Source organism: Nycticebus coucang, chromosome 7, assembly GCF_027406575.1.
Source record: "Nycticebus coucang isolate mNycCou1 chromosome 7, mNycCou1.pri, whole genome shotgun sequence".
NCBI lineage: Eukaryota > Metazoa > Chordata > Mammalia > Primates > Lorisidae > Nycticebus > Nycticebus coucang.
In genome coordinates, this window is record NC_069786.1 from 136,481,767 (window position 1) to 136,507,387 (window position 25,621).

The 25,621-nt window shown below is 53.2% G+C and overlaps 1 protein-coding gene across 8 annotated transcripts in view; it reads right to left on the reverse strand.

Moving 5' to 3' along the window:
* ANKMY1 (ankyrin repeat and MYND domain containing 1) overlaps window positions 1-25,621 on the reverse strand; it is an 84,982-nt gene that overhangs the window by 41,533 nt on the left and 17,828 nt on the right. For 4 of the 8 annotated variants that reach the window (XM_053598337.1, XM_053598334.1, XM_053598338.1 and 1 more), the window contains 9 exons: window positions 22,762-23,234; window positions 21,073-21,289; window positions 20,549-20,719; window positions 19,242-19,702; window positions 17,301-17,472; window positions 12,946-13,086; window positions 11,197-11,340; window positions 8,741-8,848; window positions 6,607-6,738 (listed from right to left, as the gene is read on the reverse strand). In XM_053598337.1, the coding sequence (XP_053454312.1) occupies window positions 6,607-6,738; window positions 8,741-8,848; window positions 11,197-11,340; window positions 12,946-13,086; window positions 17,301-17,472; window positions 19,242-19,702; window positions 20,549-20,719; window positions 21,073-21,289; window positions 22,762-23,234 (2,019 nt within the window). The remainder of the gene's footprint in view (window positions 1-6,606; window positions 6,739-8,740; window positions 8,849-11,196; window positions 11,341-12,945; window positions 13,087-17,300; window positions 17,473-19,241; window positions 19,703-20,548; window positions 20,720-21,072; window positions 21,290-22,761; window positions 23,235-25,621) is intronic. The other 4 variants (XM_053598341.1, XM_053598340.1, XM_053598339.1 and 1 more) reach the window with 2 other exon arrangements.

Consider the following 25,621-nt stretch of genomic DNA (forward strand, 5'->3'; position numbering starts at 1 on the left):
AAAAAGTTGTAATTTTCTTCATGATGTTTTTATTTGGCTCCCTACTAGAATAGATTCCTTCCTTTTTTCCATTCTAAAACCCCTTAAGAGATTTTTATGGGTTGAGGCTAATGAGTGCCTGTCTATACTCATTCTTGTCTGCCCCAGACGTTTAATTGACTGTCAGCCTTTATGCTCTAAACTTCTCCTCTAGAGGGACCTGGGGACTACTAACCACACCATCCTGGACACAATGGGACAGAATCAAGTTTGGTCACTGACGTTGCCTGTGGCATATCTTGGCCAAAAGTGGAGCCTGTGAACTAAAGACAAAACCCCAAGCCTCTCACTGACTGAACAGACCCCATCTCAGCCAAGAGAACCCCAAAGAAACATTGAAACTGAGTTCCCAGCCATGATGCATCATGTTAAACCCCCATTCCTCCCCCACTGTGGCCATCAGTCTTTATTTCCTAAGGCCCAGACAGGCATTCTTTCCTGATAAAAGGCCACCAACCTCAAAGTGACTTTAACGCCCTGTGGACTCGTGCAGGGAGGGCTTCCTGCCCTATGTCACCTTTCTGACACGGGGGCCAGGCAGCCACTTTTAAACATGGACCCCCCCTGCGCAGGTGCAGAGTTCTCTTTTCATAGGTATTCTCCACGACTCTCATGGCTTGTTAAATATGTACACAGAGCATGCCAAAAAAAATGTGTACACATTTTAAGAAAGAAAAAAAACTGTATTAAAATCGTAATACTCTAATCTCGTTTGCCTTCTGCAATTATAAGAGATACAAGTGACAATATACAAGGTAATAAACATTATTGGCATATACCGAGTATTACAATTTTAAGATAGTGTTTTCCTTTCTTAAAAGGTGTGTACCTTTTTTTTGGTACCCGCTGTATTTAGTCACCCATTCAGAATAAAGTCCTGTTCCCTTTGTCCCTCCCTTGAAGCACTGGTTCCCCGGCTGGGAGCCCTGTTTCCAAGGCTGGCAGAAGGGCCATCATAGGTTGTAAACTTTATGAGGAATGAAGCTCTCATTTCCAAATTATAAACCTCATTTTTGTTTTTCTTTCAATTAACACGCCAAAACAACTATGCTCTGCCATAGCCTGAACAGCAGATCATGGTGGAGGCTGAGGCTCCAAGGACCAGGCAGCCCAGGCCACAGGCAGAAGGTCCTGCGTGCCCATGGTCTGTGTCCAGTGGACTCTGAGGGCAGCCAAACCAAACCAAAACCAGACAGCAGAGGAGAGACGAGAATGAAAATGACAGCCCCACCACTGTCAGGAACTTAGACTTGAGACATTACATGAAACTATTTGGAAGCTCCCCTCTACCAGAGCACTGGCATCCCCGCACGTGTGATCAAGCCAGGGGCACCAAAACAAATACTGAAAATTAGTTGTTAAAATTCCTGGCTAGCACTATGAAATTCTTAGAAGAAAACATAGGAGGAAAGCTTCGAGACATTGGCTTTTGCAGCGAATTCTTGGATATGACACCAAACACACAGGCAACGAAAGAAAAAATAGACAAATTGGATTTCATGAAAACTAAAACATTTTGTGAGTCAAAAAATACTTAACATAGTAAAACTCACAGACGGGGGGAGAAAAGTGCAGGTCACATACATGATTAGGGATTAACATTCAGAATATATAGAAAACTCCTAAAACTCAACAATAACAAAAAACAATCTGACTAAAAAAGCAGGCAAGGACTTGAATAGAGATTTGGCCAGAGAAATTATGCAAAGGGCCAAGGAGCACCTGAGAAGGTCCTCAGCGTCACTCACTGCCAGAGAAATGCAAATGAAAACCACAGGGGGACACCACTTCACACCCAGCAGGATGGCCCCATCAAGAAAACAGAAAATGTCAGGTGCTGACAAGGATGTCAGTGGAACCCTTGTGCTGGGTTGTAAGATACAAAATCCACCTTTGCTGGGAGATGCAAAATGGTGCAGCTGCTGTGGAAAACGGTACGTTGGTTCCTTAAAAAATTAAACATAGAGGCGGCACCTGTGGCTCAGTGGGTAGGGCGCCGGCCCCATATACTAAGGGTGGTGGGTTCAAACCCAGCCCCAGCCAAACTGCAACAAAAAAATAGCCAGACATTGTGGTGGGCGCCTGTAGTCCCAGCTACTCAGGAGGCTGAGGCAAGAGAGTCACCTAAGTCCAGGAGTTGGAGGTTGCTATGAGCTGTGTGACGCCACGGCACTCTACCAAGGGCAATAAAGTGAGACTCTGTCTCTACAAAAAGAAAAAAAAATTAAGCATAGAATTACTATTTGATCCAAGCAGTCCCACTCTGGTATATAAGCAAAAGGGCCAGAGGCAGGGTGTGGGAGAGACAGTGGCGCCCTCACATTCAGGGCAGTGTTATTCACTGTAGCAATAGTGGGGGCACAGCCCACGCATCCACCCACAGACGAATGGACAGGCAGAATGAGCCTGTCCATACCGTGGGGTATTAGTCAGCCTTAAAGAGAAGGACATTCTGACACATACTACAACACAGATGAGGCATGCGGACAACATGCCTGGTGAAATAAAGAACAAACGAGCAAACACCATATGATCCCACAGGGGTGAGGTCCCAGGAGGAGTCGGATTCACAGAGACGGAACGTAGAGCGGTAGGTGCCAGGGCTGGTGGGGGCACGGGGACTTTATCATTCAATGGGGACAGAGGTCCAGCATGCCAGAAGGCACAGTTACAGCGATGGCAGCGATGGCCACACAACGTGAATAGACGTAGTCGTCGTAAGCTGTGCACCTGTGCTGGTGAGGATGGTAACGTTTATACCATGTGTATGTTACCATAATTTTTTTTAAGGCATATACAGCATGACCATATTTGGGCAAAAAAAAAAAATAAAAAACAAAAACATCCATAACCATCCCAGCAAATAGTCATGACAAGCTGCAAATGAAGGCATGTTCCTTACTTGGGTAAAGCACAACTGTGAGAGACAGACAGAAGACACTGGGACCTCCCTGATGTCAGGAGCAAGGCGGGGACGCTACTGCTCAGACTGAACCTGGCTGAGGCAATGAGGAAGGAAAATAAAAAAATAGATGCAATGTACTGAGAAGGAAGGGACATCATCATTTTTTTCCTGACAGATATTTCTTCACTAAAAAACCCTAAAGAATCCATTGTACAACTCAAACTAATAGGAATTCAGTTTGGTGTTCAGATACGAGTCTATTAAACAGACTATTGAACCCTGAGAGATGTGAGAAAAATAAATATAGAGATACTATAGAGATAACAAAAACAGGCCGCGCACCATGGCTCATGCCTGTAATCCCAGCAGTCTGGGAGGTCAAGAAGGGAGGATCCCTTGAGGGCAGGAGTTCAAATCCAGCCTGAGCAAAGTGAAACCCTGTCTCTACAAAAAATAGAAAAATTAGCCTGGCACCAGTGGTGTCTGTAGTCCCATCTACTTGGAGACTGAGACAGGAGAATGGCTTGAGCCCAGAAGTTGGAGGCTACAGTGGGCGGTGATGATGCCACGGCACTCCAGCAGGGGCAACAAGCAAGACTCTGCCTCAAAAAAAAATTTTAATTCTGCATGCTAGCATTTTTATAACTGACTACAGTATACACAAAATAAAAACGTTGTAATCATTGTGATAAGTTGATGTGATTTGTCTGTTTACAATGTTGGAAGTATTTTTGAAAATGAGATGTTTTTTCTCATGATATTTGCTAAATGGGTAATAGAGTTTGAACGCAGACGTGTGTCATCGATCCCTCCCTCAGGGAGTGAGCCAGGTGCCAGACCACCGCCCGTGGGCCCACACTGTGCAGGTGTAGCCAGGGCAGGCAGCCTAAGCCCATGCCCCAAATCCATGGACTGTGTCCATAGCCAGAGCCAGGAGTGCTGAACACTCACTGAGTCTCATCCAGGTCCCCAGAGGGCCCCCATCCCCAACCGTGGGGCCCTCATCACACAGCCACTGCCATCATCCAGGTTGTTAAACGCAGTGGAGAAATGGCAGTAAATCCAAAAGGCCTGGACACGGTGCTCAACTGCACTTGGGAAATCTGGAAGGAGAGGCAGTGGGAGAGGCAGTGGGACAGCCTCCATCAGGCAGGAGGGCCAAGGCCAGGCTCAAAGGAGAGGGAGTCCCCTAGGAAACGTGGACATTGTAAGATAGCAGCCCCAGTGGGGCCCAGTGCAGGAACCTGTCAGGGGCACCACCAAATAGCTACATCCTGACTTCTCCGGTGTGCCGCAAAAGCAGCCCTGCCCTGGGGAGATGTGGCCGAACCTGAGGGACAGAGTCACATGTCTCTACAGGGTGGATCTACAGACACAGAGACAGACAGACAGACACCCAGAGAGATAGTCAGACACAGAGAGAGACAGTCAGACATGAGAGAGACAGTCAGACACGAGAGAGACAGTCAGACACGAGAGAGACAGTCAGACATGAGAGACAGTCAGACAAGGAGAGAGACAGTCAAGACACAGAGAGAGACAGTCAAGACACAGAGAGACAGTCAGACACAGAGAGAGACAGTCAGACACGGAGAGAGACAGTCAGACACAGAGAGAGAGTCAGACACGGAGACAGTCAGACATGGAGAGAGACAGTCAGACATGAGAGACAGTCAGACAAGGAGAGAGACAGTCAAGACACAGAGAGAGACAGTCAAGACACAGAGAGACAGTCAGACACAGAGAGAGACAGTCAGACACGGAGAGAGACAGTCAGACACAGAGAGAGAGTCAGACACGGAGACAGTCAGACATGGAGAGAGACAGTCAGACATGAGAGAGACAGTCAGACATGAGAGACACAGACACAGGGAGAGACAGTCAGACAGAGAGAGACAGATGCAGAGAGAGACAGTCAGACACAGAGAGATATAGACACAGAGAGAAAGTCAGACAAGGAGAGAGACAGTCAGACATGAGAGACACAGACACAGGGAGAGACAGTCAGACATGGAGAGACAGTCAGAGAGAGACAGATGCAGAGAGAGATAGTCAGACACAGAGAGATATAGACACAGAGAGAGAGTCAGACAAGGAGAGAGACAGTCAGACATAAGAGAGACAATCAGACATGAGAGAGATACAGAGAGACAGTCAGACAGACATGGAGAGAGACAGTCAGACACAGAGAGAGAGAGACAGACACAGAGACAGTGGTGGGCTAGTACAGTAAGATGTTAGTTCGAGAATCTATGTGAGGGATATAGTGTCATTATAACATTCTTTCCATTTTTCTATCATTCTGAAAAATAGTAATAAATAGTAATTAAATAAATGGGAAAAAAGACTGGTCAGCGGATTTCAGGTCTGAGGCAAGAATATACAAGGTGCCTGAGAAAGCAAGGTGGGGGTCAGAGGCCATCTGGCTTGGGGGGTGGCCGCCTGGGACCCTGACCCAGGACAAGGCTCCAGTGTAGCGGTTCTCAACCTGTGTTAAGGGGGCGTGGCATTAGGAAGATCAAGAACCACTGCTCCAGTGGTTCCTCTGCCCCACAACACCACTCCACTTCCTCCATTCCAGATTCAGCAGAGATGAAGCTGGCGTTCCCAGAGCCTCCCCCATGTCTGGGTCCTTCTCTACTCATGCAGACAGACTGATACACGAGAGACTGGCCATCAGTCCTGGTCCCCTGAAGCCCAGAGGGCACAGGGGGAAGTCCAGAGTTGTGCTGGCACCTACAAGCATAACCGTGTCTCCTCCTACACCACCCAGGAGCAGCAGGTGGTGCCCCCCACCTGCTCTGCCTTGAGGAGGGCAGGATCTCAGGACAGGACAGGTCCTAAAAGCAGGATCAGGAAATAGGCTCTTGGGACAGAGCCATAGCTCTTGGAAGAAAAGTCATGCTTGTGAAGTCCAACAGCCTTCCAGGTGCCTGGCTCACCCCCACCAGCTAGCTGGGGACCAGAGCGTGGACCAAGATGGCTTGAGGACATGGGGTCGGGGGTAGGGGAGGGGTTGGTACTGAGCCAGAAACCCTAGTGGCACAGCCCACAGAGGCTTCCAGAGCCAGGGGGTGGGAGGGACACCCGAGAGACGTGCCCCAGCAGGCAGGAGCCAGAGGGGCTCAACGGCTTCTGGGCTGTCAGGTTTGCACCTCAAGAAAGCCACCCTCCCCCCACGATGAGACAGCAGGTGCGTGTGCCAGGCTTCCCAGCTTGGGACACAGATGGAGCTGGAGTTGTGCAGCAGCACCAGTGAGGGCCTGTGTCTATCTTGAAGACTGTTTTCACTGAGACAAGCTCTGGGGAACTGGTTTGGCCTGTTGAGTGATTTTGCCACTTCCCAATTTTTAAAGAATATAAAATATTAAAGGCAAGGCTGTATTTTGTCCTTTCTCAACCATTTAGACCACCAAGGCTTGGAGAGCACAAATGATCCACCACCCACCAGGAACAAGGATAAGACAAAAGGTCCACTAAGGGATGCACAGCCCCAGAACCCTTGTGTCCCACAGCATCCAACCCACCCCCTTCCCCAGCCTCAGCCCTTCCCCTCCCCCAACCCATTCCCTTCCCCTTCCCCTTCCCCAGACCCCAGTCTCCCCCTCCCCAGTTCTCCCCCTCCCCCTTCCCCAGTCCTCAGTCCTCCCCCTCCTCCTCACCAGGGCCAGTTTGCTGTCCACACTCCTCTGGTGCTCGTAGTTCAGGTCACAGGCCACACACAGGGCACTGCCCAAGCCTTTGGTCAGGGGCAAGTTGGGGTCAACCCCCTGGGACAGGAGCTCCTTCACAACCTGGGCACACAGGCAGGCCCATTAGCGGCCACCACATCACCACCCCTTACTGAGGGAGAGACCCAGAGTCCGGCCACTCCAGGACCAAGCCCTGGACACAAAAGTCCCACTGCAGGCACACCTGGGTAATTCTCCTGGGTCATACACAAAGGTCCATGGCTGCCCTGTCTCATAGAGCAGGACACCTGGCCAGGAGGGTCACACAGCTGGTTCCTTAGGGAGTGCCCGATTCCTGCACTTTCTCTCTGCACGGCCCAGATGGGGATGCTCTAACGTGGCCCTGGCTCCCAGCTTGCTTTCCCACAGGGCAGGTCCCCCTGTATGGTCAGAGCATATCTGCGGGGTTCCTGGATGTCTGTCCTATCCCTGGTATCACTGTGATCACTTAACCAGGTACAGAAAGAGGCACATCTTGCTCATGACTGTGCCACCCAGGAACCCAAGAGCAAGAGCAGATGCAGCCAGACGTGAGTCACTAGTGCTTAGCTCTGAGGGGCATCTGGTCCTCAGAATGGAGCTGTCTTCCCCCCACACCCCTGCCTCTAATGGGGCCAAGCACTGAGCAGGGGCCCCCTACACCTTGTTGGATGGATGGTTCAAAGCATGAGAGGAGAGAAGGGCCAACTGGCCCCTGCAGAAGCTGCAGAAGCCTGGCCCACATCACCAGCATTTTCAGCTTATGTAGATCTCTGCTGAAATGTCACCTCACCAGAGCAGCCCTCCGTGCCACCCTGCTGAAGCCTGCCCATCCATCACTGACTATCTCCTCAGCAAGCTTTACTTTCTTTCTTTCTTTTTTTGAGACAGTCTCACTTTGTCACCCTTGGAAGAGGGTCAGGGCTGCATAGCTCACAGCAACCTCAAACTCTGGGGCTCAAGCAATTCTCTTGCCTCAGCCTCCCAAGTAGCTGGGATTACAGGCACCTGCCACAACGCCCGGCTACTTTTAGAGATGGGGTCTCTCTCTGGCTCAGGCTTGTCTGGAACTCCTAAGCTCAGACAATGCACCCTCCTCGGCCTCCCAGACTGCTAGGATTATAGGCGTGAGCCACTGCGCCTGGCCCAGCTTTGTTTTCTTCATAACACTGTCATCACCTAAGAGTATGTTACACACTAGCTTATCATTTGACTCCTCAATTAAGTGTAGGAAGATTGAGAGCAGCGACATTGCTTTATTTAATACCTAGTGACTAAAATGGCACCCACCGGATGCATAGTAGATGCTCAATAATCAAGAGTTAAATGAAAGAATGGATGGATGGATGAGTGGATTAATGACTGGAAGAATGGATGGACAGATAGATCAATGAGTGGGTAGATGTGTGGATGGATAAATGAGGATCTGGGTAGTTAGATGGATGGACGGGGGGAATGAAAGGATGACTAGACCAGTGGGTGGACAAGTGGATGGACGAGTGGACAGGTAGCTGGATAGATAGATGAATGGTTGGATGGAAGGAAGGTTAGGGGGATGAAGGATGAGTAGATGGATGGATGGGTGTCTGTGAGGGTAGATGTCTGGGTGGTTATATGGATGATGACTGGATGGATAGATGGGCGGATAGATCAGTGAGTGGATGGGCAGATAGATGGACTATTGAATAGACAGAAGGTGGGTGAAAGGAAGGAGGAATGGATACCTAGATGGATGGATGAGTAAATGGATGGATAGATGGAGAGATGGCAGCCTGAGTAGATGGAGAGAGAGATGAATAAGGGAACGCATGGATGGATGGATGAACTGATAAATGGATGGATGGATGGATGGATGAACAGATAGGTATCTAGGTAGACAAATTGATAGTTGAATGGAAGGATGGACGGATGAATAAATGAGTGGTCGGATTAGTGTGAACTGTCAAGTGGACAGATGGGTGGATGGTGAACAGTGGGTGGGTGCATGGCTAACAACATCAAATCCCAGTGACTAACTGGGAGTGGGGCACTGGACATGGAAACACCACAGGTGCACAGGTCCATTGGGGGAGGAGAACATTCTCACCAGGTCATTCCCACTGGCAATAGACAGGGAGAGAGGGGAGTGGCCACTCCACAGCAGGTTAGGATTTGCTCTGTGAGAGAGAAGGAGCTGGACGACGTCCTTGGCACACTAGGGAGGGAGAAAGGCAGAAGCCTGACGGTTAGGGAGCGCCCCACTGCCCACGAGTACCCAACAGTCATCGCAAACTGAAATGCCACAGATCAGTTTAGTTACTCAACTGCTACTTTCTCCAGCCCAGCACCTTGCCTGGCACACAGAAAAGTATTCTGTAATAAAATTTGGACAATCGGATAAATGGATGAGTGAATGGGTGGATGGATCTTCGAACTGAAATGTTTTTTGAAACATTCATCATTTCTGTAAGACATTGAGGCATAAACTGAGGTATAGTTTGCTTTCAATGGACAGGGGACAGTCAAGACCACATGACCATCTCGCAGGACGGCGCGGCACACACCAGGGATGACTGGAGGAGGCTCAGAGATCTCACAGAAACACCTGAGTGTCAATCACCCCAGAGCCTCTGCTGGGTGAGGTGGCTTATACTTGCACCCCTCACATTGGGAGGCCAAGGTGGGAGGATTCTTTGAGCCCAGAAGTTGAAGCTCACTCTACAGTGAGCTATGATTGGACACTGCACACTGGCCTGGGTAACAGCTTCAGCTGAGGCAGGGAATTTCTGCACTGGAAGGAGGGCCCATGCTTATCCTCTTTACTTTTCTGCCCTTCTCCCCCAGGGATCCCTCTGCTTTCCTATTTTTTCCTATTTGCTCAGAAGCCAGCAACATTCTTGCTCCCCTTTGGGAAATACCCATTTTGCAACCCTCAGCTTCTCTCTTCTCTTCTTCTTGTTTTGGAAGTGTTCTTGGGGAGTTGCCCTTTGTAGCTCCGATTTCCCCCCACCCCCCAAGGACTCTTCTTGGGTCTAGCTTCCACACTGTGCACTGAGACTGCTTCCCCTGTGTGTGGCAGACCTGTGGCTGCTGGTCCAACCTCTGTGCCCCTCCCTTCCCGGCAGCACCCTGGCCGGGCCAGTGAGGTACCAGCATGAGTCTGGTGAGGGCCTTGTGGGAAAGCACCCCCTCCCTCCTCTTCCTACTGGAATGCAGATGCAATGGCTGGACTGGTGATCCTTCCTCTGCCTTATGATAGAGTCACAATTAGTGTTTGCTAACCCTAATTCCCTGTAACTCTCCCAAATGTGCAGCCAGTAGAAAGGATGCAGTGCCTAAGTGGGAAAGCGCTGTGATGAGCCCAGGGCTTGTGCATAGTGGCCGGGGCTCTGGCCAGCCTGCCTTCTTGTACTTGTGCTGCCCCCATTCCGAATGTGGGTTTGTGGCACCCTTCAGGTGGTTCTGGTCAGGGTGGTGACCCTGTCCCTAACGAGACCCTGCTCTCTCTCCCCTATCCCCCAAGAAGACTTTGACCAGGAATGTTCTAAGCGCTAGTTGCTCACAGCACCATCCACAGGCCCACTCTCACACCCTTGGCACTCCCTCATTTGTGCCCTCACACACCACCTGTCCAGACCACACAAGTGCCACAGGCCCAGGGTCATCATCTCCATCTTGTGGGAGGGTAACCTGAGGCTCAGCTGGCTATGTTCCCCACAGCTGACTGGCCAGGCTGTACTGGCCACCATGGGGCAGAGCTAAGACCCGGCTGCCCAGTTTCTCCACACCCACCCAGCCATTCAGCCTCCTCAGAATGGCTCCCTCTGGCCACTTCCTGGGCAAACCCCAGGGTAGGCAGGAGACAGCAGCCGTAATGCTGGTGGGATGCCACCCAGGGCTCTGGAAGATGGGGCCACCTGGACCTGAGTCAGAGGCCCTGCGATAATGGCAGATGCGGGTAAAAAGCACAGGACAGCTACAGCCCGGCCAGAGGCTCCCAAACGTGTCTGACTATATCCCCCAGTGAGAACCCAGATCCAAATGGCAGCCAGGCTCCACGCCTGTGTGTACCTAGCACACAGGGCCATAAACATGGTCTGGAACTTCAACACACAAGTTGTGCACATGCCCGGATTCTTCTTCTTTGACTTTAGCCTACTGCGTGCCGTTCCTCTGTTGGAAACTCTCCCTCCCTGCTGAGGGAGGACGACTGAGAGTGGCTGTCCTCACCACAGCAGCCAGGACCCCTGTGCTGCCTGGAGCCAGCACACAGAGAGACATTGTGCACGAATGCCCCCCCAGGTCCCCAATGCAACACACACGCCATGTGCACACACTCACTGACCTACACGCACACGCTCACATACTCACATGTAGGTGCCTACAGACATGAGCACACAAAGACACATGCGTGCATACCCACAGCAAGCACAGCCAGGCCACTGATGCCCATGTGCAGACACGCAGTCCCCCAAGGCCCCGCCCTCCTGCCCTGCCCGGCTTTGCCTAGGTTTCAGGTGGTGACACACACACACACACACACCCCAACAGCCCTGTGCTCACCTTGCTGTTGCCTTGGCGCCCGCAGGCCACGTGCAGGGCCGTCCTGCCCCCTTCCTCTGGTACGGAAGACTGCGGCACGCTGTAGTAGGCACTGGGCGGGCCTGGCTCATTGCCAAGCTTCATGGTTGAGGACAGCAGGTCCAGCTGTTTGCAAAAGCAGGTCAATACTGTCAGCTGGACCCCTATCAAGTGCCAGAGACCTGCTGCCTGTGGGCAGAGCAGGCCCCAGACCCCAGAAAGCAGCACCGGGAGCATGTGAGCTTCCTCCCTGGACCGCAGGCCTGTAGCACATTACGGGAAACTCTCCTGAGTGCTGACACCCGACCTCCGTGGGCCTGTCACACAGATCCGTGAAACCCTCCCGAGTGCTGACACCTGACCTCTGTGTGCCTGTCACCCAGACCCGTGAAACCCTCCCGAGTGCTGACGCCCGACCTCCGTGGGCCTGTCACCCAGACCTGTGAAACCCTCCCGAGTGCTGACACCCGACCTCCGTGGGCCTGTCCCCAGATCCGTGAAACCCTCCCGAGTGCTGACGCCTGACCTCTGTGTGCCTGTCACCCAGATTGGTCAGGGACATTCTGTAGCCTCCCCCTACGCGTCTCCCACACAGTAAGCTGTGCAGGCCACATCCCCACATATGTGCCCATACCCAACAGTTTCTGCTGCAGTTTCTGCCAGGGCTGGCCCAGGCTGTGTGGGGTTCTGTTCCTGGTGGGGAAGGAAGACGGGGCTCACAGCCCAGGCCCAGGGGGCTTTTGGAGTGTGGAAAGGCTAGGAAGGACTTTAGAGCTGAGAAAGACTGAGAGGACTTTAGAGCTGACCTTGTCAGTGGGGTGGAGAAACTGTGGCAGTCTGGACACAGCCCTGCCAGTCACCCTAACTCCTGCCTCAGGGTACACCCGCACCCTGATCCCACTCACTGCCCACCCTCACAGGCCTCCAGGATTACTGTCCTCAGCCCCACCTCTGCTCCTGGGGCCACTGCAGCATCGTGGAGGCCCCCCAGGACAGCCAGCCTGCCCTGTTCCCTCCAGCCAGGCACTGTAAGGCGGGTGTCACCCCGCTCAGCCACAGCCTGAGGGCTCCAGGGGCTCTGCAGCACCACGGCCCAGGTCCCCAGTCTTGGGCTGTTCCTGTCACCTTGTCCACGTGAATACAGTGCTTGTCAACAGAAAGGAGCCAAGTCCTCTCCCTGAGGACAGGAGACCACATCCTGCCCCATGGCCAACCACTGCCTTCAACACAGGCCGAGGGTGACCAGTGCCCTGACAACAGCCCACCTGTACCTGGCACTTACTGAGCTCATAGCCCAATCAGGGAGCCAGGCACTGGGTCCCGCTCAGGGCCCTGCCTCCTCAGGGAACAGCAGGTGAGAGGCCGTAAGGGACGGCCAGGGCAGAAGGGTGAGACAGTGGGCAGAGCAGACTGGGCTCTACTGGAGGAGGCCCCAAGGACATGCTGGAAACCCCTCTGTCCATGAAGATGAAGCTTCTGAAAGGCATGCAGGGCCCCATGCTCTGCTGAGCTGCCTGAATGAGCAGGTCCTTAACTCACTTATTTTAATTAGTTATTTTTGGTCTCTTGATCTCAAACAAACCTATCATCCAGGTGGGTCATTCTGGACTTGCCCTGGCTCTGTCCCCACATAGGAGGGGCCAGATGTGCTCAGTGGCACCCATCTGAAGGGGACTCCTCAGCCTAGCCACGCCCCCATTCCCTCCCACCTGCTGTAAGACACGCGTGCACCTTGCCGGGCTTGTAGATGTGATCCTGGTCAGCCGCTTTGGCATCCACGTCAGTGATGGCATGCAGAAGTAGCTCCGTGATCTTGACGCCCTCCTCCCCAGGAAGGGCGGCAGCGATGTGCAGAGGTGTCAGGGCCCCCAGCTGCAGAGAGAAGGCAGTGATGGGGAGGCAGGTGAGCTCCCTGGGAGGCCCGGACGCCAGGGACGGGCTGCCAACTTGTTCCTGTACCTGAGAGTAGATGGCACTCTCTCACCCTCGCCAGCCCCAGGAACTGCAGGACAAGGGTCCCACTAGTGAGTACATGGCCTGAAAGCTCCCAACATGCCTCGAAATCCACGTGTCCTTTTCCCTGAGACACTCGGCCTACCTGAGCCACAAGTAGGAATGTGGAGCCTGAGCTAGTGTGACTTTAAACCAACTGTCCACACGCTCCTCTAAGAAAAACCCCCTCCTGTTCAGCTGTCCTGGTTCTGACGCCCCAGCCTGACAGAGCACAGTTGCTGACTGGCCTCCTGACTCCAGCCCCTGACCTATCCGTTTTCTAGCCACTGTTCACCTCTGGCAGTCAGGTGAGGGTGCCCATGGAGGACAGCTCCGCGCACCCAGCACAGAGTTGGTCAGGGGCACCTGGCCCTAGGAGGCAGCCCAGTCAACCCGAGAGCCCAGCCAGAGCAGGCAGAAGACCATGGTCCAGGTAGACTCTTCCCAGCCTGCACCCTCAGCCCTGCCCCCTAAACTATGACCTTGCTGAGGCAAGAAGGTCCCTCAGAGAGCACCCAGGAGGCCTCTCTGGAGGCGGCAGACAGGCCTGAAAGGCGGGAAGAGAAACCAGCGGGAGGAGCGGTCAGACGGACTTGATAGAGTAGCCAGTGACCCCCCGGGGCTGCCCACGTTCCCTGCTAGTGACCTGGGGGACCCAGAGGCCAGGGAAGGTCCTGCAGGTGGAGTGTGAGTCCCCGCAGCTTGGGAGCAGGCCCTGAGTCACTCCATACGGCCCAACACCCGCAGCTGCGAGCAAGACCCTGGCTCCAAACCCAGCACTCAGGCAGAGGGGCACAGTGGGAGGAGCCCCGCCACACGGCCAGGACTCTGCAGGACCTGACATGGGCACTGACACCCGAGGGGCTCAGACCCAGCTGGGCCAGGGAGCACGTTCTGCCCTGCAGGAGCTGTCACCAGGCATTGGAGAGGCGTAAGACAGAGTTTTCAAGCCTAAGCATTGAAATCATGGCAACAACAATTAAGCTAAATAGCAAGATGATTCAGCCGAGGGTGGATCCAGAGACAAGAGACAAGTAAGCTAAAGAAGTTTCCCAAAATAGAGCAGGACAAAAAATGAGAAAACATCCTCTGGAAACAAAGCTTAGGAGACATCGTGGAGAGATTCAGAGTTCTACTGTCCATTAAGTGAGATCTTCAGAAGGACAGTAGAGAGAAGATTACAGAAAGAAATACTCAAGAAATAATGTAAGAAATCTGAAGCTCTTGCCCAGGGCCAAGTAAGACTTTCCTGCAAAGACGTGGGTCAGGTGAGTGCTCACTTCTCATTAAGTCCGCCGAGGCTGGAAGACAGTGAAGCCTCATCTACAGCGTCCCAAGGGAAAACGATCTGAACCCAGCTGAGGCAGTATTCAAGCAATAATGACAGTTATGTGGGACAGTTGCCAAGCACAGACCCTCTCAGCGAGGATGATCAGAGGCTGCTCTGCAGAGAGCACAAGGTATCTAAGAGGGATCGTGAGATGCAAACCCACCCACACACAGGCAACCCAAGGCCTGCCAGGCAGCCGATGCTGGCAGCTGAGTGCTGGGCTGCAGGGAGGGGAGAGGCTGCAGAGAAGGCTCCCAGTTCTCTCACTCTTAGAGGATTTCTCCTCATGTATTGGTGAGATCCCCCTGAGAACAGGTGTATAGTCAGAGTCTAGGAAGAACGTGGTTGTACCCAACCTGAAATGCAGGCATTCTGTCCCTAAGGGCCAAGACCCTAACATGGGGGCTCTGATACGTGGGCCACGTATAAAGAAGCAAAGCTGGTGAGGACAGATTGTGCCCCTGGCACGAATGTCAATGACCAGTTGGAAACATTTACACACTTAACCACTCTTTGGATTTCCCAGCCAGTCTAGAAAAATGAGAAGCAGCCACAGAACTCCCGCTCTGCTGCAGCCGAGGTCGCCATGCCCAGTGCATTTGGACAGTGCAGCAGAGCTACAAGGGCCCCAGGACCCCGAGCATGATGGGCAGGGTCTCAGTCACTTTATTCACGGCACCTTGGTCTAAGGAAAGATGCAGACAACATCAGCTGTCCATCCACTGGGGCCGGGTGAATGAACTGCTATCTAAATCCAATAAAATGCATACCAAAAAAAGGGGGGGGGAATAGGACACTATACCGGCCTAAAGGGCTCCCCAAGATACACGGTTTATGCTAAAACCAAAAACCAAAGCACAGCACAGCACACAGGGCATGTAAGGAGCCTTGGTGCGCAGGCTGAGAGCCCTTCTCCACATGCCTGGAGTCCTGAAGAGTAGATGTGGGGCTGTTACGTTTGTTTGGCGCCAGCTAATCCACAGTGCTCATCATGTGAATGGCCAGAATGCTGTTTTTAGCTTTTACTTATCCTACACTTTACAACTGTGCGTGTATTTCCAGGAAGGTGTGTTAATGTCTGCTCTGCAGGGCCCACCCTGCCTCTGCTAGGGTGGTCACAGCACAAGCCCTGCAGGACCTGCCTCGGGCTGAATGAGTCCTCCCCCAGGTCCAGACACTGAAACCTGAAGGCCACTATGGTGGTTATGAGGTGAGGCCTTGGGAGGTGGGGGGCACAAGGCCTGCTCCCTCCTGACAGGGCCAGGCCATCTTGGGAGAGGCTGGTGTAGCCTCCTGCTCTGTGAGCACCTGGTGTTCTACCCTGCAGAGGACACAGCATTGGGGCACTGTCCGAGAAGCAGAGAGCAGCCTCCACCAGATGCCTGGATCTCGAACTTCAAATACATTCCTGTTCATAAATCACCCAGGCCTAGATATTTAGCTGAGGCAGCACAGATGGACTCAGACCTTCGGAAACCAGAACATCCCAAGTCCTGAATGTCCCAAATGCTGGCAGAGGCCTCCCAGTGCCTGGGGTACAGGGCGCTGCCCTCCGGTGCCCGAGTGTTGCTATGCTGGCCCCAGAAGCTTCTCGGCCTGCGCCTAGGGAGGAGAGGGCATTTCCATGCAGCCCAACCTACTCAAATAGCTTAATGTAGAAAAACCTTCCCTCTGAAAGATGAGCATGTAAGTGATGTATCCTGGTGGGAGTAACGGATGGATGGACAAAGGAAGGAATCAAGGATGTTTGTGCCAAGTTTAGCTGTTGTGACCTCAGCCAGAATCAAGGACAGAGCTTAATCAGTAAATGTGAAACATATGAAATTATCATGGGTCTTAATCAGAAATTCTATTTTCAGCATAACCTTACACTCGGAAGGCTGGAGCTACACTCTAGCAAAGCAGCCTAGGGGATGAGACCTGCCTGCCCTCAGGCACAAGAGCACAAGCCTGGTGCCCAGAGAGCTTCCAGCAACTAGGCCTTCAACGGGGCTTAAATGGGTGACTGGACATATTTACACACCAGACAAGAAAAAGTGAATTTCACAGCAAAGTGGCCTGGGTGCACTGCCAATGTACATGATGCGCCTCTTCTGGAGCACCTGTAGGTGGCCCTGGTGCCAGATTATGCCACCCATCTGGATGTCGCGGTTCGCATCTGGAGTGTGGCCTGGACAACCGACACATGATCAGGGTGATTCAGGCTGGATCTCGAATTAGGGAAGTGACTGTGGCCCTTCGAGATGCCAAAGCAGTGAGTCCACAGCAAGTCTGCAGAAGCACTAACCTTTCTTCTCCCTTCAAAGAACTGGCACCCAGTGCGAGTTAACTTAAGAGCAAGTCCTAGCATGTGCTTGCTAAACGCGGAATGTCACCTTAGAGTGGGGAGAAGCGTCCCTGCAGGAAGGCCACAGCCTCCCTCTGTGGGCAGGTACAGGAGTTCACGCTTTCTTTAGAAAAAAATATAAAATCACATCCATGTGTCTCTCCCCTTTAAAGAAAACCTGCTTCCTTCTCAGCTACACAACTTGCTGACTGAGCCTGCCAGGCTAAAGATAGAAGGTTGAGGCCAGAGCCCTCTGCCACCCCCTGCAGAGGCTGCCTCCCAAATGCAGGTCACCTTCTGGACACCGGGAGACACTCTACAAACTCTACAGGGCATAGGGCACTATGACAACTAAGCCAGCTTTCAGGGCCTAGCTGGTGACTCCCCTATAGTGGTGGCCCAGGAGCCCATCCAGCCCCCACCTCTGCCAGCTCCTACCCTGTGGGGGAACCGGATGTCAGTCCTTGCCCTGTGCTCCAGCAGCAGCCGCACGGCATCCACGTCCCCAGCCTTGACGGCGAGAAACAGGACCTGCATGGGCACCTGGCACAGGTTGGGGTCGGCACCTCGCTGCAGCAGCAACTTGATGGTCCGCCACCTGTTTCTGTGCCTGGGGGAGAAGTGGGACATTGTCACTGCCAGGTCATAGCCTCAGGGACAGGATCCCCAGGGACAGGCAGGGCAGTGCTGGGGGTGGGGATGTGTGGGAGGGTGCTGTGTGGTATGTCTGCTACGGACCACACACCACACACATCAGGGGACAGACTGGTGGGATGTGGGCCTCAGCAGAGACTGGGAAGGTGGACAGGGCCAGGCAGCCCCACTGGGCAGCTCCTGTAGGAAGGCAGAGGTGGGGGTGGGGGCTGCTGGTGAGGACCAGGTGGAATTGAGACTGGTCCGGCAGGCAGGGCAGGCATAGGATCTGGTGGCCCCCATTGACCTCACAGCCACACAGGGCCGGGCGAGGGCAGACAGGAGGCAGTGGGGACAGCAGGTCAGCCTAGCGAAGCAGGTCTCAAAGCCCCTGTTCTCAGGACCCCTTTCTGCTGTAAGGACCCAAAGAGCTTTGTCTACGAGGTTCTATACCAATGTGAGCCAGCTGGCTGGGAGCTGGCTGCGGGCCCCATCCGCTGCAGTTTGCTGTGCTGGGCCAAGTGGATGGAGGCAATCAGCCTCCACAGATGTGTGCCCGGAAGGAGGAGCAGCATTTGAATGAGCTTTTCAGATAATTGTGGTGCTCTCGCTTGATGGCAGATGAGAACTAGACCAGGGTGGTTTAGTTCACTGCCACGTGGAACTTGGCTACATTAAAACCTCTGGTCACCTCTAAGGGATCTTCACCCCTAGAAACATTTTTCCACATCAGAACTCGTTTATATGGGAAATATTTTGCTCTCAGATACACGCAGACAATATCAGGAAGTCACACTCAGTAGTGTCGCCTCCCCCATAAAGTCTCTAGATGTCCAAGACTCAAGATTAAAGAAGTAATGAAGGTCTTGCAATGGATGAAGTGCCCAAAATGCTAATTTTCACTTCAAAACACAAATGTTAAAGGCCACAAATATTGCCAGATGTTTTCCTTAAAGGAACAGGCTAGGTTCAGAAGAATGAACAACCCTAGTGTGATATTGTGTCGGTCTTTTGTCAAAAATGGTGTGTTTGGGGGGTGAGTTCCGCCGGCTGCTCCTGCCTGGGGCAGGGCTTCCTGAGAGAGTTGTGGGGCTCTGGCCTACAGCAGACGTCCTTCCCATCTCTCATCACAGAGTATTAGACAAGTGTGTACACAGGTCACTGCTTGGCCAAGAGCACTCCAGGGGAAGAGGCCCCTCCTGGAGAGGAGGCAGCACCCCCTGGGAGGGCTGAAGCTCTGTGTGCCCATTCTCTATACCATCAGCAACGTCAGCATCGGGAAGAGGCCACTCATGTTCAAAATTGCTCTGAGAATTGTTTCAGCCTGGCAGATCCCTGAAAAGGTCTTGGACCCCTCAGGGTGCATGAGCCATCTGCTGAGACACACTGGTCTAGACAGTGTGGATGGGGGACGTGGGGCTCATGAGCAGGTGTCACTCACACACACCATGGCTGGGACTCCCCAGCACGGGCCACCCTAAGGCTCCGTAGAGACACTGCACAGCCAGAGCCGTAGCCATGCCAGGTCAAGACGACGCTGAGCGAGGACCCGCCATGGCATTCCCGCACTTCTGACGGGCCTGGTCAGAGCGTGAGGCCACTGACCCAGTGGACACAAAAACACCCAGACACACATCTCTAGAAACATGGCCCCAGTAGTAAGGGAAGTGACAAGGGTCCACCGAGCACATGATCCACTCCTACGGGTGACCCTCCACCCTGCCAGCCCATGGGGCAGTGACTAACTCGACCATGGACAGTGCCATTCTCCTCATGGTCCCCTTGTCGGAGCCTGTGGAGCCCTGCGGGGCAGGGGCCTGCAGCATGCTGTGGGCCTGGGCGCCCTTCTCCAGCAGGCTCGGTGACAGGTCGATGGAGAAGTTGAACACGCAGACGTTGGACTCAAAGCGCGTCTCGTTACTGTGCAGGGTGCACTTGTCCACGTTCCCCAGCGTGTCCTCTGGCCCTTTCTCCACATCGTAGGTGCTGCCCTTAGCTAACGGGGCGTCCAAGGTCTGAGAGCTGCTCTTCAGGTCCGTGGGCTCCCTGGAATGCCAGGTCACCTGGTACGGGCTGCCGTCCTCATTGCCCAGGACCTGCAGGGACGGCTTCGGCTCATAGCCACCCACCTCACGGTACAGATGCTCCAGGCTTGTCTCAGCAAGGGAGTACTTAAAGTCTGGAATGGCTAGGGGTTTCAAGGGCTCCTTCAGAAAGTGCAAAAAACTGGCATTAGAAGAAAGAAGCAGTCAGAGTGACAGCCCCCTCCAACAGTCTCCTTCAGCAAGGTCAGTGCCGGTGGCTGAGAACAGTCTCCAGAGCACCCAGACTAAAGACCAGAACCACTGTGAGACGGCCTTTCCTCAAGCGCTCACATCTGCGAGGTCACTGCACAGGGCTGCCCAGCCCGCAAATGTGGCCCATCCCAGACCAAGGCGTGCTGTGCACGTGAAGGGGACACTGGGAAAAGTCCGCGGAATGTCTCACTAACAATCTTTATGCTGATTACACGTGGAAATGACTGCATTTTGGATACACTTGGATAAATAAAATATACATGTATCATTAAAATTAATTTCACCTCCCTTACTTTGTCTTAAAGTGGCTTCTGGGAATTTTTAATTGTACATTTTATTTCCACCAGATGGCATTTCTCTCAGTGTGTTTCTGTTTGGAGCCACAGTCCCAAAAGTGTGGTCCATGGGCCAGCAGCATCACCACCACCAGGAAACTGTTGGAAATGTGGATTCTCAGGCCACTGTGGGCCACCATGGCAGATGTCCTGCCCCTCACCTGCACAGTGCCCCTTTCCCGCACAGCACAGCTTAGCCCTGGTGGCTCTGCATGTGGCTCCCGGGGAACACGTGTCCCTCAGCCTAGTGGGAGGCACACAGGCTCTGTCCTTCCTGCTGCCTCCCAGCTGACCTTGTCTTGCACTTCACCTTGCACGAGCCTGGCCCACACAGGGGAAGGCAGTGGCTGGTGGACATGTGGGCGAGGAGACCAAGGGACACCCAGAGGATGGTGGGTGGTGCAGCAGCCAAGGGGCTAACCTGGGGCTCAGGCTCAGACTCGGCCTCTTCTGCGATGCTGGGCTTGAAGACCCCAGGCGGGTAGTACAGGAGGAAACACATGCTGAGTGGCGTGAGGCCCTCGTCTGTGCACTTGTTCACATCAGCCCCAAAGTCTAGCAGAAGGTTGACGACGTCACTGTGACAGTGAACCTAGGGGAGATGAGGCCAGACTTGCCAGGACGCACCTGGTCCTTGTAAGGTGTGAGGAGGGTCACCTGGCGTCCTGCTGCCCCTGGCCAGGCCTCCCACAGCACAGGCACTCGAGCTTGGTGAGGGGACAAGGTCAAGCAATGGAGAGAGGAATGGAAAGGCTGACGTGCCCAAGCCCTCTCTGCCATTTGTGGTCACGGGTCACACTCAGGTGAGGGGTTTTCTATGGAATGGCAAGAAGCAGATGAGGACACATCAGCGCTTCTCATACCTTGGCTCCCCCACCCCCATAAGTGTGACCCTTATGAGTGACCACTCCTGCAGGCACCTGCCAGGTGGGGCTGGGGGCTTACGGCGGCCGCAGCAAGCACAGTGTAGCCCTTCGAGTCGGCCACATTAGCACTGGCGAAGTTGTCCCTCAGGATCCTATAAATCCAGTCGTGGTCCCCTTTCTCAGCCTTCAGGATCATCTCCTTGGAAAGCTGCTCCTTGGGCCCGTGACGTGCAAAACCACTACGGTTTCCCTGCAGGACAGCGTCCATGTTCCAGCTGTTGTGGGCCTTCTTGTTCCTGATAACACGAGAGGCGTCAGTGGTGTCATATCGGGTGCTGGACACCCAACCCGACTATAAGAAAGGGCCCAGGGTTGGGCAGCACCTGTGGCTCAAAGAGTAGGGCGCCGGCCCCATATACCAGAGGTGGTGGGTTCAAACCCAGCCCCGGCCAAAAACTGCAACAAAAATAAATAAATAAACAAAAAAAGAAAAAGAAAAAAGAAAGGGTCCAGGGTGGGCCACTTCCCCTTCCTGCTCTGCCTTTCCTCGTTCCTCAGACCTAGAGCCCTCCTTGCTGCCCACACTGTCTGCTCCTCGGCACTCAGAGCTCCAGCTGCACCAGGCTGGTCATGGTAACGGGGATGGGCTGCCAGGAGGCAAAGATGCCCAGGCTGACTGCTTCAGCAGGAGCATGCAGGCTTCGTGTCTGCTGGGAAACAAGCTCTCACAGCCCAGGCCTGGGTGGGAAGGAGGCATAAGGGCCCACATCTCAGCACCAAGCACCCACGTCCCGCCCTCTGCTCCTTCGCCTCTCTGGGTTGAGAACATGCATGCCCCATGGTTTGTTCACCACGCAACGCTGCAGCCTCCTCTGTGTACGTAAACTCCCTTCGTGACCAAGAACATGCGGATTTATAGCAACTTCTATACTCAACAGTCATCAATGATTAGAGGATTAGTTGATGTTTGCATGGTAGATGTGTGGACGGATGGATGAGTGAATGGCCAGATAGATGGTCACATGGGTGGAAAAGCAGCCACTTGTACCCAGCAAATACACATTCTAAAACAGTTTATTGATATCTGAGGACAGAGTTTAGGGAAGGGATTAAAATGGTCTTGAGTATTTTAACTTAAAAATACAAAAAGTCAGTGGCCACCTAACGAGAGGTGGCCACTGACTTTCACCAGGTGGAGTGAGGGTGTTCTTTGGAGATGAGAGAAGGGCCATCTTTTCACGCCATCCTGGCAGTCCTCCACTCCTGACCTTAACTCTATTCCCACCCTTGGCTCTAAAGGCAGATCCTGCCTTAACAAACAGTGGTGATAATAAACCCTGAGCAGGGCTTGCCCCACAAAGCATCTCCTCACAGATACCATCCTGGGGTCAGGGCCACCAGCTACGACCTGCACAAGAGGAAACAGACTCAGCTCCCAGAGCCAGGACATGCTCTCGACCCCACCTAAACTCTATCCCAGGCCACGAGCCATTCGGGGGCACACACCAGCCGTGAGATACTCACCAAGCAGCCTCTTGACCATTCCTTCCCCACATGGACAGAGACAGCCCCACCTGGCTCCCTGCCACCCTCTTCTCCGCTTCCCCATCACTACTGGACTGCCTCAGTCACTTACTAAGGAAAGTGCTTTGACATTAACCCTGAGAGTTGCTCAGGGCCTGGTGGGGAGGACTTCAGGGACCCACCCCCAGTGCAGGTTTGCCCAGCAAAGGGACATTGAACGGAGGAGAAAGATCAAACTGATCACCTGAACTTGTACGTCTGCTTCTGGATTCTGACCAACAAAGGGGTCTCGTTCGTTATAAACCAGGGCTCTTCATCTTCAATGAATGGAGGGATGTCATTGGCGAAGATCCGGGCATCCAACTCTTGGCGGAAAGAGCACGTCATGGGCAAGTGGCAGCTGTCAGTTGAGTAGACATGCATTTCCGGGGGTAGTGTCAGGTCATCGTTCAGAAGAAACCGCTTGTACTCATAGAAAAAGGGGTCCTGGTCCTCATGCAGGCCCCACCCCATCCTCTCCTGGTCTGAGAGGTGGATTCTGGCGGGAGTGTGTGTGAGGAAGCAGCTAAGCTCCGGGAAGCTGTGCAGGGAGAAGCCGCCGGGGACCTCGGTGCACAGCTTGATCAGGTCCTGCCGGAACCACAGCCCCACGTCCTGGCTGCCGTCGGGGTAGGTCTCCACACCCGGGCCAAACCGGTGGTCTGCTTTGTACAGCCCCTTCAGGAAAAATTCAGCAGGGCAAAAAGAGACCATTCAGCAGAGCAGCTCACTTTGGGAAATTTTTTTTTTAATCAAAAGAAAACATATTCCCAGCCTCAGCCAAAACTGCAAAAAAAAAAAAAAAAAAAATTTAAAAAGAAAACATATTCCTAAGAGATGAATCTGTCCATCCAGCAAACATTTGCTAAGCTCAGTACGTGCCAAACTTGGGACAGAGACAGAGCAGATGCTCCTTCCCTCCTGGGACGGGAAAGCAATCCTGTAAATATTGGATGTGTCAGTGAAAGCACAATGGAGAGAGTGGGGAGGGGTGGGGGATGGTGCAGCCAGAGCCGCCTCTGAGAAGGGGGGACAAGCCCGAGGGTCTCAAGGTGAAAGCAGTTGGTTCCATGGAGCCCAGCTGGGGCAGCCCGACAGGCTGGGACAGCAGGTCGGACAGAGAAGAGGGGAGCACGAAAAGGATGAAAAGATAGTCCTCTCTTCCCAAGAACCAGCAGAGCCAGCCGTTTGCTGGCCTTGTCATTTGGGCTGGGTGGTCTCCTGCACGATGTGCCAGGAGGGACTCGGACTCAGGCAGGCGCAGCAGCTGCCCAGAGTCAGCAGACAGCACAGAGGTGCCCCTTCCAGGGGAGGTGCGTCCCCTTGAGATGGCGTGGAGGGTGCCAGGAAGTCCCTGGGTGGGCAGAGGAAACCACGGGGCCAGCAACAGGAACAGCAGGGACGCTGGGCTCCCAGGTCATGCCCTGTGCCCTGTGCCTGTCGTGAAAGGGAAGGCTCCCACTCAGGCTCTCCCTCCACCCCCACCCAGCTGAGCATCTCTGGCGCTGGCCACAGGGCAGGGGCTGGGCACTGGGGTATGAGGCTTCCTGATGTTGCCCTCGCCACAGGGGCTGGCAGCCTGAAAGAGGTGGCAGAGAAGAAAGAGAACAGGTGGCTTCACTGTGTAGAGGAGCTGAGGGTGGAGGAGCAGGCAGGCCAGAAGGGGGCTGTGGGGACACCCTGGAAGCTTCAGAGTTACCAAGGCAGTGGAAAACAGCAAAGCAAGAAAAGAGGGCTGTGGGCAGAGGGCAGGCAAGGCCAAGGCGGGGGCTGCAGACGGCATCATGTCTAAAGAGGCCCCCACCATCCCAAGGTCCAGTGTGAGGACATGTCCCGAGGAAAGAATCTGAATGTCCTCACAGATATAGTCACAAACCACAATCTATTGATAACAGCCAACAGTAATATCCCAAGGATTAAATAACAGAAGGCATGTCCACAGGCTGAACATCACACAGGCCATAAGAATTCTGTTCCTGGTTTGCACTGATTTTTTTGCCAACAATCCCACTCCTAGGAAGGCATCCCAAAGTTCACCAGTGGAACAGCAGAGATTTGGGGGCAAGATCATCCCCCAAAGCACCATTTGTTCAGCAAAGACCGTGGGACTATGGGAGGGCATGTCCCCAGGGTCAGCCTCCAGGACCACCAGAACTGCAGGTGACGGCAGCACAGAGGAAAAGGGATGTCCTCACACCTGTTCATGCTCTGTAAAGACAGAGATAAGCCCCGAACTGTGAACTCGGTCACCTGCGGCAAAGGAGAGACCAGGACGGAGGAGAAAGGAACCAAAGCTGGAACTCCTCCTCTGGACAGAACTCGTTTTCTAGATTCGACTTTGGAATAATGTTAATTAACTGCATGATTACAAAACAAAATGAAACAGAGATTTAACAAATAGAATCCTCAGAAAGCAAGGGAACACAGCTCTGTATCCAGGTGGTAGATTGACCAGAGAGGAGTCATCATGTGGCTCCTAAGACGTGACCTGAGTCCACATGCCTGGGGACCAGCCTTGGAACAAAGAACAGCAGAGAAACCCTCGACTGTTCTCAGGAATCATAATGGTAGGGATAACACTGTGTCATCATTCTGAAGCAACAGGACATATTTTATGAGATAAAGCAAACAAGAAATTTGCTAATGGCTAGAAACCGAATGTTTAAAGCCTCAGAAAGAAGAAATACAAATACAATACCGCAGCTGCTCAGTAAGAATCCTGTGCCCCTGAATTGGAACTGAAAACCTCAGCTTGAAATGAACATGGATTTTCTCATTTTTAAAAAGTATTTTGAGGGGGCTGAGTCTGTTGGCTCACGCCCGTAATCCTAGCACTCTGGAAGGCTGAGGTGGGTGGATCACCTGAGCTCAGGAGTTCAAGACCAGCCTGACCAAGAGCAAAACCTCATCTCTAAAATGAGCCGGGCATTGTGGTGCTTATAGTCCCAGCTACTTAGTAAGCTGAGGCAAGAGAATAACTGGAGCCCAACAGTTTGAGGTTGCTGTGAGCTGTGATGCCACAGCACTCTAATGAGGGTGACAAAATGAGACTCTGTCTCAAAAAA